At 48.8% G+C, this 10,519-nt stretch overlaps 5 protein-coding genes across 5 annotated transcripts; 1 reads left to right on the forward strand and 4 right to left on the reverse strand.

The window, feature by feature from the left end:
* Positions 1-1,040: 1,040 nt before the first annotated feature.
* EI90DRAFT_3028327 (uncharacterized protein) lies at positions 1,041-1,956 on the reverse strand. The gene has a single exon (XM_039058049.1). It carries the CDS (start codon positions 1,476-1,478, stop codon positions 1,083-1,085), a length of 396 nt encoding a protein of 131 aa, XP_038924002.1. The 5' UTR covers positions 1,479-1,956; the 3' UTR covers positions 1,041-1,082.
* Positions 1,957-2,383: 427 nt separating this feature from the next.
* EI90DRAFT_3278538 (bifunctional tryptophan synthase TRP1) lies at positions 2,384-5,365 on the forward strand. Its single transcript, XM_039066618.1, has 14 exons — positions 2,384-2,529; positions 2,581-2,745; positions 2,808-2,901; positions 2,956-3,094; positions 3,150-3,246; positions 3,294-3,605; positions 3,681-3,690; positions 3,747-3,927; positions 3,977-4,019; positions 4,073-4,255; positions 4,313-4,628; positions 4,689-4,949; positions 5,000-5,076; positions 5,136-5,365. The coding sequence occupies exons 1-14, from the start codon at positions 2,485-2,487 to the stop codon at positions 5,238-5,240; spliced, it is 2,028 nt and encodes a 675-aa protein (XP_038924003.1). The 5' UTR covers positions 2,384-2,484; the 3' UTR covers positions 5,241-5,365.
* Positions 5,278-7,364, reverse strand: EI90DRAFT_46056 (uncharacterized protein). The gene is made up of 7 exons (XM_039067651.1): positions 7,009-7,364; positions 6,892-6,958; positions 6,830-6,842; positions 6,143-6,777; positions 5,866-6,081; positions 5,655-5,781; positions 5,278-5,594 (listed from the first exon to the last, which is right to left on the reverse strand). The coding sequence occupies exons 1-7, from the start codon at positions 7,091-7,093 to the stop codon at positions 5,577-5,579; spliced, it is 1,161 nt and encodes a 386-aa protein (XP_038924004.1). The 5' UTR covers positions 7,094-7,364; the 3' UTR covers positions 5,278-5,576.
* Positions 7,365-7,681: 317 nt separating this feature from the next.
* EI90DRAFT_46274 (uncharacterized protein) lies at positions 7,682-8,923 on the reverse strand. Its single transcript, XM_039067655.1, has 3 exons — positions 7,955-8,923; positions 7,758-7,861; positions 7,682-7,696 (listed from the first exon to the last, which is right to left on the reverse strand). Exons 1-2 carry the CDS (start codon positions 8,758-8,760, stop codon positions 7,789-7,791), a joined length of 879 nt encoding a protein of 292 aa, XP_038924005.1. The 5' UTR covers positions 8,761-8,923; the 3' UTR covers positions 7,682-7,696; positions 7,758-7,788.
* On the reverse strand, positions 8,545-9,587 carry EI90DRAFT_3028334 (uncharacterized protein). The gene is made up of 4 exons (XM_039058050.1): positions 9,524-9,587; positions 9,131-9,453; positions 9,010-9,076; positions 8,545-8,948 (listed from the first exon to the last, which is right to left on the reverse strand). Exons 1-4 carry the CDS (start codon positions 9,547-9,549, stop codon positions 8,819-8,821), a joined length of 546 nt encoding a protein of 181 aa, XP_038924006.1. The 5' UTR covers positions 9,550-9,587; the 3' UTR covers positions 8,545-8,818.
* Between the last annotated feature and the right edge of the window lie 932 nt (positions 9,588-10,519).

The raw sequence follows: 10,519 nt of genomic DNA on the forward strand, positions 1-10,519 counted from the left end.
CCAACTGACCTTCCTTCATCCTCTCCTTCACCGGTGAGGGCCAAGTGGGCAGAGTAGGTGATTGCAGAGTGTGAGGTCTGTGGGGCTTGCTCAGGTCACCAGGCCGTAAGTGTCACAAAGGTGTGGGTATTATGGGGTGATAAGCAATAGGTTTCAACCCGTCTCCTGTCACATGACACTAATCTACAATGGGACTACATGTAATGGAGGCCCAGGGCTTGTGCCCTGACACAGAGTCACACTAGGTGCAGTGCTGGAGGCAGACTCAGGGTGGGGAGGCTATAGAAAACCATAGGATGAGGCCGCAATAGGGCCAGGGTCGGACCAGATGAGAGTAGACCACTAAATAGAATTGTCGGCACACATATATGTAAATACATGTTTTGAGGTTGATCTCCAACAGAGGCTGGTGTGGCTGTGGGGGAGTCAGCCAAGCATAGGGGAGCCTAGGGGCAAGTGGGGGGGTGAGCAGGGAGTCCTCAAGAAGAGTAGGGATGAGGTTGGGGCTCATGCAGCAGGAATGGGCTCGGGTAGCATACTGTACTGGCATGACCAACAACCTGTCACACGTCATGCGAAGGTCTTGGATTGAATCAAAATTGAATTGATTTATGGCTCTGGCAACTCCTGGAGGCCATGGGAAGAGGTTGTTGGTCGTGCCAGTACAGTAGGTCCAACTCAAAACTTGGCTGTTTTGTTGTATATATGCCAAGACTTTTTTAGTTATGTACAAGTTGAGAAGTCCTAGTTATGACTTAGTTGTGCCTAGTTGTGTCTTCGTGAATCACCCTATTGTGGGAATATCAACAATCGGTTCTGACAATGGAGTGGCAAGGATGGGATTGATTGTTGGCAGCAGAAGTGAGGTTTGGGGGTTGAACTTTACACCCCCATTTTTCTTCTTTATGCAACAGGCTCACCACTGGCATAGTTCACATATAAGAAGGGAGCTTTTTGGACTCCCTCTCCCTCAGATCTCTAACATGAGTCTGAGGTGAGATTGATTTTATTATTCTTTACAAAAACTGTCTAACTGTTGGCACAGATACTTACACACCATAGGTACATACAAATTTAGATCTCTAACACGAGTCTGAGATACTTATGCACCATAGCCTTATATTAAAAAAATATTGCCACAGTGAAGTGACACTGCAAAGACCCAAATTCCCACAGCCTAACAATAGAACAATATAACTCAGACAATGGATGGATGGATGGATGGATGTATTCATTTTAAAGTACGTATCTGTGCCTATCGGCATATGCCATACTATAATGACGTGGGTGAAAAATGTTTGGAAAGTAGTAGGTGGAGAGGAGTTAAGTGTCAATGGGTGGATGAGACATCGAGTATCAGGTGGTATGGATAGTAAAGCGGAGTGAAGAAATAACACATAAGGACATGCATCCCCTGCACTGGAAAATAGTAACAAATGATGTGGAGAAATGTAAAGCATAGTGAAGAAATAGTGCATAGAAGAGACACGCGACCCCCGGTGCAGGGCACACAGTTTGCTGCTGTAAGCCCAGAAAGGTGACAAAGAAAGTGAGGTGTGTGGGCACAGTTCTTGCAGGTGAATTGGGTCAAGGCTCCATGTGTTGTTGGATTGATACCCCAGGCCTAGGGTTTGGTAATGTCTCGGTTGGTGGTTCAGTGTTCAGGATGGCAGCTGAGGGTGTTAAGTGGCTTCCAGCTCATGTGTTCAATAAAAACATGCGGTGGAGGGGCCGTCGGTTGAAGAGGTAGTGGAGAGAAATGAAAGTTTTGCGGTGATGGCAGCCTGGCATTACCACTATCATGCCTCATCACTCTAAGAGGTAGTGGAGAAAGAAGGAAGAAGGGTGTTGGGGTGATGGCAGGACTTGAACCTGCACTCCTCCGGCCTGCCCATGGACTTATGGAGGCTACCATTGGCGCTACCACTATTGCACCTCACCATCCCAAAAGGTAGTGGAGAAGAGAAGAATAAGGAAGGGTTGGGGTGACGGTGGGACTTGAACCCACAGTCCTCTGGCCAGTCCCGTCTGGGCTTACGGAGGTCACCATTGGCGTTGCCACTATCGCGCTCGTCATCCCAAAAAGGTAGTGGTGAGAAGAAAAAGGAAGGGTTGGCTTGACGGCGGGACGTGCACCCGCGCTCTTGCATCTCTCCAGCCAGTGCGGCTCTGGGCTTACGGGGTTGCGGTTGATTGGCATTACCACGATGGCCACGTCCTCCTCCCTTCAGATGTTAGAGGCCTAATTAGTTTTAAACAGGGGCACCGCGTGAAGGTTTAGGCCCGTGCCGGGTTTTCGCTGTGGTCCTCGTCGAGGCCCATAACTCGGACAATGATGACTCAAAAGATCATGTGAGGCCACATGATATATTTCCCGCGCAAAATCCGATATGAGGTCCAAGCGGGAAAGAGCCCATCTTAGTTTTCCTCACTCGATCTCCCAAACACCAATAGTCTGCTTAGAGCATCGGAAGTGCTTAGAAGATGACTGATGCGATCAAAAAAGTATTTGCCTTTAAAAAGGCAGAGGTGAGAGCCCTCCGTTGAGACATTGCCACGTTTTCACCGATTCGCTGTTAGGGCCAACCAGCGTTCGTCACGTTTGTGACCGCAGGGTATCCTACCAAAGATGCCACCGTACCGATTCTGCTTGCTATGGAGGCAGGTGGAGCAGATATCATTGAGTTGGGAATGCCGTTCACGGACCCTATTGCCGATGGGCCTGTCATTCAGGATTCCAATACCGTACGTATATCTATGAAGACTGGAAGTAATCATCGACACCAAAGGTTTTTCTCCTCTTGCAGATTGCAGTCCAAAATGGCATTGACTACACGACGACACTAGAAATGCTTCGTGAGGCACGTCAAAAAGGACTCAAAGCACCTGTACTTCTCATGGGTAAATTTTTGAGTCCCCCTGACTTTCAGCAGTAGCTGATGACATTCGCCGCAGGTTACTATAATCCGATTCTCGCTTATGGCGAAGTTAAAGCGGTCCAGGATGCCCTTGAGGCAGGGGCAAATGGCTATATTATGGTGGACCTCCCTCCGGAGGAGGCAGTAAAGTTCAGACAACTATGCTTAGCAAATGGGTATGTGCCGCGATTCTCAGCTGGACCAGGTTTCCCTCTAATTTTTTTTTTCAAGTTTATCTTACGTGCCACTGATTGCCCCATCCACATCACTGGCGAGAGTCGAGTTTTTGGCTTCCATCGCCGACACGTTTATTTACATCGTTTCTAAGGTGTGTTAATTGGCACAAGCACGGAAGCTCTCCACTGACTTGAATAGATGGGAACGACCGGCTCGAGTGCCGATAAGTCAATGAACTCGTCCCTTCCCGATCTGATCTCCCGTGTCCGAGCATACACACCAGTTTCACTTGCAGTCGGGTTTGGCGTGTACAACCGTCAACACTTCGAGACCGTCGTTGATGCGGGCGCCGATGCCGTAGTTGTTGGTAGCCGGTTCGTGGGCATCATCAGGGAGGCCGGACCACATCTGCCCAATATCACCAAAGTGGTTACCCAGCACTGCTCCGAGCTCACTTTGCACGGTCAACCCAAAACATCAAGGACGCTGTCACCCACAGTTAACTCCCAGGTATCTCCGTCATCGTTGATCCCCGCCAACGGCGATGTCCCCAACGGGCTCGCCGGAGTAACTAATTTACCGAAGATCGGGGAAAGTAATGCCGTTCTCCCCCACGCTTTGGCCAATTTGGTGGGCAATACGCCCCTGAAGCACTTGTTGACTGTTTGATTGAACTGGAGGCCGCGCATAAGGCCGCGCTGGCTGACCCAGAGTTCTGGAAGGAGTTCGAAAGTTTCTACGGGTATATCAATCGACCAAGCCAGCTTTATGAAGCTAAAAGGCTATCTGAGATCACTGGTGGGGCTAGAATTTGGCTTAAACGGGAAGACTTGTGAGGTGCCGAGCTTGAGCGGTTCATACTGCAACTAACTTCCTTTTAGGAATCACACTGGCTCACACAAGATCAATAACGCCATCGGTCAAGCGAGTATTTGTTTCCCAGCCATTGAGGCATAACCTTAATATTCATTCCATAGATCATCCTGGCTAAACGCATCGGGAAGACGCGTATCATTGCAGAGACTGGTGCTGGACAGCACGGTGTGGCGACCGCTACTGCATGCGCCAAGTTTGGTCTTGAGTGTGTCGTTTACATGGGCGCTGAAGACGTGCGCAGGCAGGAGCTCAACGTGTTCCGTATGCAAATGTTAGGTGCCACGGTCAGTTACAAGGATGTCTCCTCATATACGATGAGCCTAGATCTTGTTTTCATTTAGGTTGTCCCCGTAAAGTCAGGGTCTCAAACTCTCAAGGATGCGATCAATGACGCCTTCAGAGATTGGGTGACCAATCTCTCAAACACACACTATCTTGTTGGCTCCGCCATTGGGCCTCATCCATTCCCTACCATCGTACGAGACTATCAGCGGGTCATCGGGCGCGAGATCAAGTCTCAGTTCGTCGAAGCTGTTGGGAAACTTCCCGATGTTATCGTTGCTTGTGTTGGAGGCGGCAGCAATTCCATTGGAGCTTTTTATGACTTCATCGAGGAAGAGGGTGTTCGACTTGTGGGTGTCGAGGCAGGAGGAGATGGTATCAAATTCCTATGGTCACTTGAATGCAGGAATGTTTAGCTCATGATTTACATCCCAGGTGTCAACACGAACCGTCATAGCGCCACTCTATCTCTCGGAACTCCAGGTGTCCTTCATGGCGTACGAACCTACCTCCTGCAGTCTCCTACAGGTCAGATCGTCGAAACTCATTCCGTGAGCGCTGGTTTGGATTACCCTGGGGTTGGGCCCGAGCATGCGTGGCTTAAGGACTCAGGTCGAGCGGAGTATATGGTCGCGAACGATGAGGAAGCTCTACGTGGTTTCCGCTTGTTGACGCAGAGTGAGGGTATCATACCGGGTGCGTTATTTTATATTTACCTCCATTAGATCTAACACAAATTTTTGTAGCCCTGGAGTCCGCTCATGCGATCTGGGGTGCGGTCCAAGTGGCCAAAACACTACCTAAGGACAAGAACATTGTAGTGGTAAGCATGGAGAAAGATTTGTCTCTAGACGACCACTTATCTCCATACTTGTGCATCAGTCTCTCTCTGGACGAGGGGATAAGGATGTGGAACAAATTTCAAGGCTTCTTCCTGGAAAATGGGCTGACATCCTGGACTGGCACCCAAATGTGATGCCCAAATGACGCCTTCCTTGCTCTGCAGTGGAATATAGACTTCTTTTGCACACGATATAGCTTCAATCACTGCGTTACTGTATAAGTAGGAAATGACATCTACAAATAATGCGAAGGCGACGTATACGTGTGTCCAAGTCAATCAGAGGAGTAGGTGAATAGCCTGAGTGTAGGTGAGAACCTGGAACGAAATTGTTTAACGAATACTCTGCTTGGGGTATCGGTGGCAGAACAAATGGACAGGAGGTAATACATCACAAGGCCCAAAAGAAAGGGGGGGAACGTCTCCACCCCACACATCTAAAGTCAGATTCGGGCGCACACAAAGTCCATCATGAAGGTTGATTATAACACGATGTTGCTCTACAAGGCAACTCAAGGTCAGTATCAACTTATGACAGCCTTTGGTGGGAGGACGCGCACTTGAGGAAGTGGTCTTAAGAGCTTGCTCTCCGCAATAACGTTCTTGGCTTCCGCTTTCCAATCTTTTGCAAAGAATTCCTTCATTCTCTCCTCTACATTAAACAGCGTCATTCGATCTAGCACGAACCTTTCAAATGCAAATCCGTTTTGTCAGGAACAAGAACTCGAGGACGAGCGGAGCGGACGGCAACTTTCGTTCGACACTGCTTACCGGTCGATTGGATTCTCAATGGCAGATTTGATGGCTTTCGCAAATCCTTTTCTGTCTCCACGCTTGACATTGTACACGTACGGTGGGTCAAGAAGTTTCAGAGTCCCATGCATCGAATCCCATCCTTCACGGTCTTCGGGATTGTTATGATCCCAATGAAGGATAGGGTTGATGAATGGAACGCCGAGACAAAGAGCTTCATAAGGTGTTGGTGAGCTATTGATATTGGGGCAGATAAGTTAATGGCATGATAACACGATACGAAGTTATGACTTACGTCTTGGGCATCCCGACACCTATCAGAATGGTGGATTGGGCAAGTGTTTGCAAAAACTCTTGCTGGTTCAGATATCCCAGGTTTTCTAGATTCTTCGGGATGGCCATCGGCCCAGGCGGGTCATTAGCTGGATCGGCTTTGGCACCAGAGATATACCGAATCCCAGTCTCCTCTGCAGCATAGTCAAAATCATCGACTTCCCAGGCGGTATCCTTCCCCGGAGAAAAAAATCGCATATACTTGCTCATGATGAAGGCCGTTCGCCTTTTTGCACGCTCGGAATGAGGCACAAAGGGGACAGTATTGCACGATGGTTCAATGGAGAAGCCAAAATAAGTAGCACCCCCTTGCCAAGCAGCCGAAAGGCCGTATGGTTCTGGGTTGATCGTCCATTGTTTGCCTAAGGGGTGATTGTGTATGGCCCAAAACATAAAATCGAACATCTTCCAAACGGGAATGCCGTACGGATTGTCCGAAGTTTTGACACAATACGGTTCATCCAGGCATTTGTGTATCTCTTCTGAGTCCATGAAGATGGCGGCGACGAGGGTAGGGAGCATTCGATACGTCGCTGCCGTCTCTGACCAATCCCGCGTGTACAGATATGTGTAGCCTAAATCGTCCAGAGCTAAGATCTAACGAGCTAAATGATTACAGAGCGCAACTTCCACGCATTGAAACACCTACAGTAGACCTCGTCCTATGAGACCAAGTCAGTGCACGGCACACATAATCGTAAAGGAACGAACCAAATATTCTCACCCATAACCCAACCTACCAATGCTCCTCGGAAATGAAACCACTGCAAGATCACGACTGGGGGGCCCCCATCAGCCTGTAGTCACTGGGGATGGAATGTGGTTCACCTTTGTCCTGATTGGGTTTGCAGTTCGACAGTTCCAAGCATGTCATGAGCGAAGCCAATGAGGCATGATTATCCTCGATGTACATGTAAGTAGGATGGATATGCTCATGCTTGTCCCTGATTGGGAACAATGTATCTCGTAAAATTGTAGGATTGCCTGCTCTCGAGATATCGAGTACTTTGGGTACTGCAATATCACCTTTGGAGGGCTTTAAGAATATGGGGTGAGCTGAAGGCGCCTTGATCAAAAATATCCACAGGACGACGGAAGCGATCACGATGCATATGATAGCTTTGAAAGATATTTTGCGCCTGGAGTGCAGGAAGAGGGTCGCGGCGCTTGATGGTCAGAAACCCGAACTCCGGTCGAGTCGACGGCTTACGTGTTGTATGCGGGCGTTAAGGCCATGAATCCAGAGGAACTGCCCTACAGGCCGCCCAGGCCGCTGGTACTTGAAGCAGTAGGAAGGGCGAGGAACAACGGAAAATCCCAATTCATACTCAATTGCACTTCGAAAATCCCACGGCACTTCTTAAGCCGACACCATGTATATTATGTTATTGACGGCGCGATGGGTTTACATTGCATTAAGTGTCACATCCAAGATCTGTCCAAGACTCCAAGATGAGGTGATAAAGCTGTTAGCGCGGGGAATTACTACAATTTACTGCCGTCACAACAAGAAAGACTGCATCGAGGATATATCTTCAGTAGAATGCATGGGTAAGCGGAAGAACGATACAACTCACTCCCAAAGGTACGCCGCTCGCCGCAGACTTCTCAGCCTCTGTACGCCAATCTTTCGACAATACAGATTCTACATTCCGGATTATCGACGTCAGCTTCATGCGGTCTAAAACAAAACTGCAATGAAATGGATTCAGCGATAACGTTGGGGATTCGCAAACATCGTGAACCAGAGCGACGTTAGGATACGCAAACTCACCTGTCAATCGGGTCGTTTAATGCGGCTTGTATAGCCTTCGTGAGCCCTTCGCGGTCACCCTTTTTTACGTTGTATACATATGGTGGATCAAGCAGCTTCAGCATTGAGTGCTGAGCTCCCCAGGCTTCCCTGAGTTCCGGCTTTTCCCTATTCCAGTGGAGGATAGGATTGATGAATGGTATCCCTAGGCATAGGGCTTCGTACGGGGTAGGGGACCTGGTAAGGAAGGTGAGCATTGTGCGCATGTCCACAAACACCCTGAAAAAAGTCCCATACGTCTCTGGTCTTCCAACCCCAACAAGCACCGACGCCCTCGCCAATAACTGCACGAATTCCGTCTGCCCTAACGTCCCGAGGTTTTCTACCGATTTCGGGAGGGAGATCGGTCCCAATCTGTCGCTCTCAGGATCAGGGTCGGCGCAAGCTTTGAACTTGATGCCCGTTTCGTTGGCGGCGTGGTTAAAGTCGTCTATCTCCCATCCGTTCGTCTCTCCGGGGAGGAAGTTTCGCATGGCCTTGGTCATGACCAAAGCATACTTGTCTCTCGCGCGCTCTGAGTGGGGCACAAATTGCACTTTATCACAAGATGGCTCGATAGAGTACGAAAGCGGCGTCCCTCCTCCTCTCCAGTGCGCTTCTTCTCCGTAGGGCTCCGGATTGAGCGTCCACTGTTTTCCAAGCGGGTGACTGTAAATCGGCCAAAACAAGAATGAGAAAATCTTCCATATGGGCATGCCGTATGGGTTCTCGTTATTTTTTGTGCAACGTGTCTCTTTGAGACAGTCTCTCATATCCTGGTCCTCCATGAGGATAGCAATGACGTGTTCAGGGAAGATTCTGTAAGTTGCAGCCGATTCTTGCCAGTCATGGGTGTAAAGGTACGTGTAACCGAGAGCTTCTAGAGCCAAGACCTATGGAATTTGGGCCAGCAGAATGAATAACTAGAGCATAGCATTGTAAACCAGGTATACGATCACATACTGTCGACTTCGCCCTGGTAACGTTGGGGTCCGAAGTGAAAAATAAGTGACGTGAGAAAAATAACAGTCACTCACCATGTATCTTCCCCCGCCACCCACCCATTGAGCACGCCTCGGAAATGAAAAGATTGAAGCAATACAACTAGATAACGTTACTGCATGTTGGTCCCACACTCTACGCAAGGGGTCTGCTCACTTTTGTCTTGATTTGGCCCGCAATTCAACGCTTCAAAGCATCCAAGAAGAGCAGACAAGGTTTTTTGGTTGATGTCAAGATACGCCCACCGATCACCAGCTTTCCTCCCCGGGGATGGGAAGAGCAAGTCCCCAAACATGCGGGGCGTGACCAGCGTGGGGGGCCCCCCAGCCTTCAAGGGTTTACCAGTCATTAGCTTTAGCCATAGAGGCTCCACGCCGTTCGGCCGTTGTTGTCTGGACATTTGGAACCCACTGAGGGATAACGACAAGGTCATGAAAGAGATGACCACGCAGACCGTCAATCTCGGCGTCAGTCGTAAGCTTTATAACATGCAATCAGTGTTGACAACTACTGGACGATGTCCACTCGAGCGGAGAACGTTATGCTCACCCTCGAGAAACCCCAAGCACCCTCATCGAAAAAAAGTCAGACAGCCTCCAGGGCAGTAGTAAAGGTTAGGTGGATTAGTAAAGCCGAGAGCGCGCCCCTGCCCTAGTTTTGATCATCAAAGCCGCAAATTCTCCTTGACGAAGATTATCCGCACAGTCAACTGAATTGAGCATGCAGCTGTTGCGAGGTAGCTACTATTGCCTGGCCGAGCGTTACTAGAGTGCTTGATGCGCTTCGCCCCCAACTCTGCATCGCACTCTGTTGGGATATATAAAGTCATTGCTGTTTGGCACTCCCATGTTCAATATCGCGAAAACATTTCAAGAACATGCATAGAAGCAGGCAAATGAACAAATATTCATCTTCGTTTTAATCTTTCTCTTTCCTTTCTCCCTTTCCTTCCTTGTCTTTTCCCTTACAACGCTGAAGCAGAACAATTCGAAGATAAGAGGAACAGGTTGCATGGGTCTCCATAGTAAGCAGTGTGAATTATATAGCGGACGCTTTCCCAGAATGATTGAGCCAGAGCGATTATGTGTGTTCCAGAAGGCATCATGGAAGTCGGAGGGGGGGGAGAAAGTCGAAGCCCTTCTACTGATCAGGTTTTGGGATGCCGATGTGGGAATGGGTGCAGTTAGACCAGGATTCAATTTGAGCCAAGAAACTGAAACTAATCATATTCGTTAAATGCATCGCAGATTTGGGGTCTTCAAATGTTGTTGGCAGGCAAGTCATGCAACGAATGCGAGGATGGAGTCCTGCCTAATGTGGGAGTGAGTGGTATGTGGTGCGGGGAAGAGCGAATTATGTAATGGACATGAGCATAAGCGGAGAATAATGAATTAGAAGGAAGAGCACAAAAAGGGAAAGAGGAAGGAAAGGTGTAAGCAGAAATGAGTAATAAATCGCGACAGGTCCACACAAGGGGAAAGAGGATGACATAATTCCAGCGTACTACATAATATGTATTGCCAACTCTGCAAGTGTGTAGAGTAA

Source organism: Cantharellus anzutake (assembly GCF_015039405.1).
Source record: "Cantharellus anzutake strain C23 chromosome Unknown EI90scaffold_1, whole genome shotgun sequence".
Classification (NCBI taxonomy): domain Eukaryota; kingdom Fungi; phylum Basidiomycota; class Agaricomycetes; order Cantharellales; family Hydnaceae; genus Cantharellus; species Cantharellus anzutake.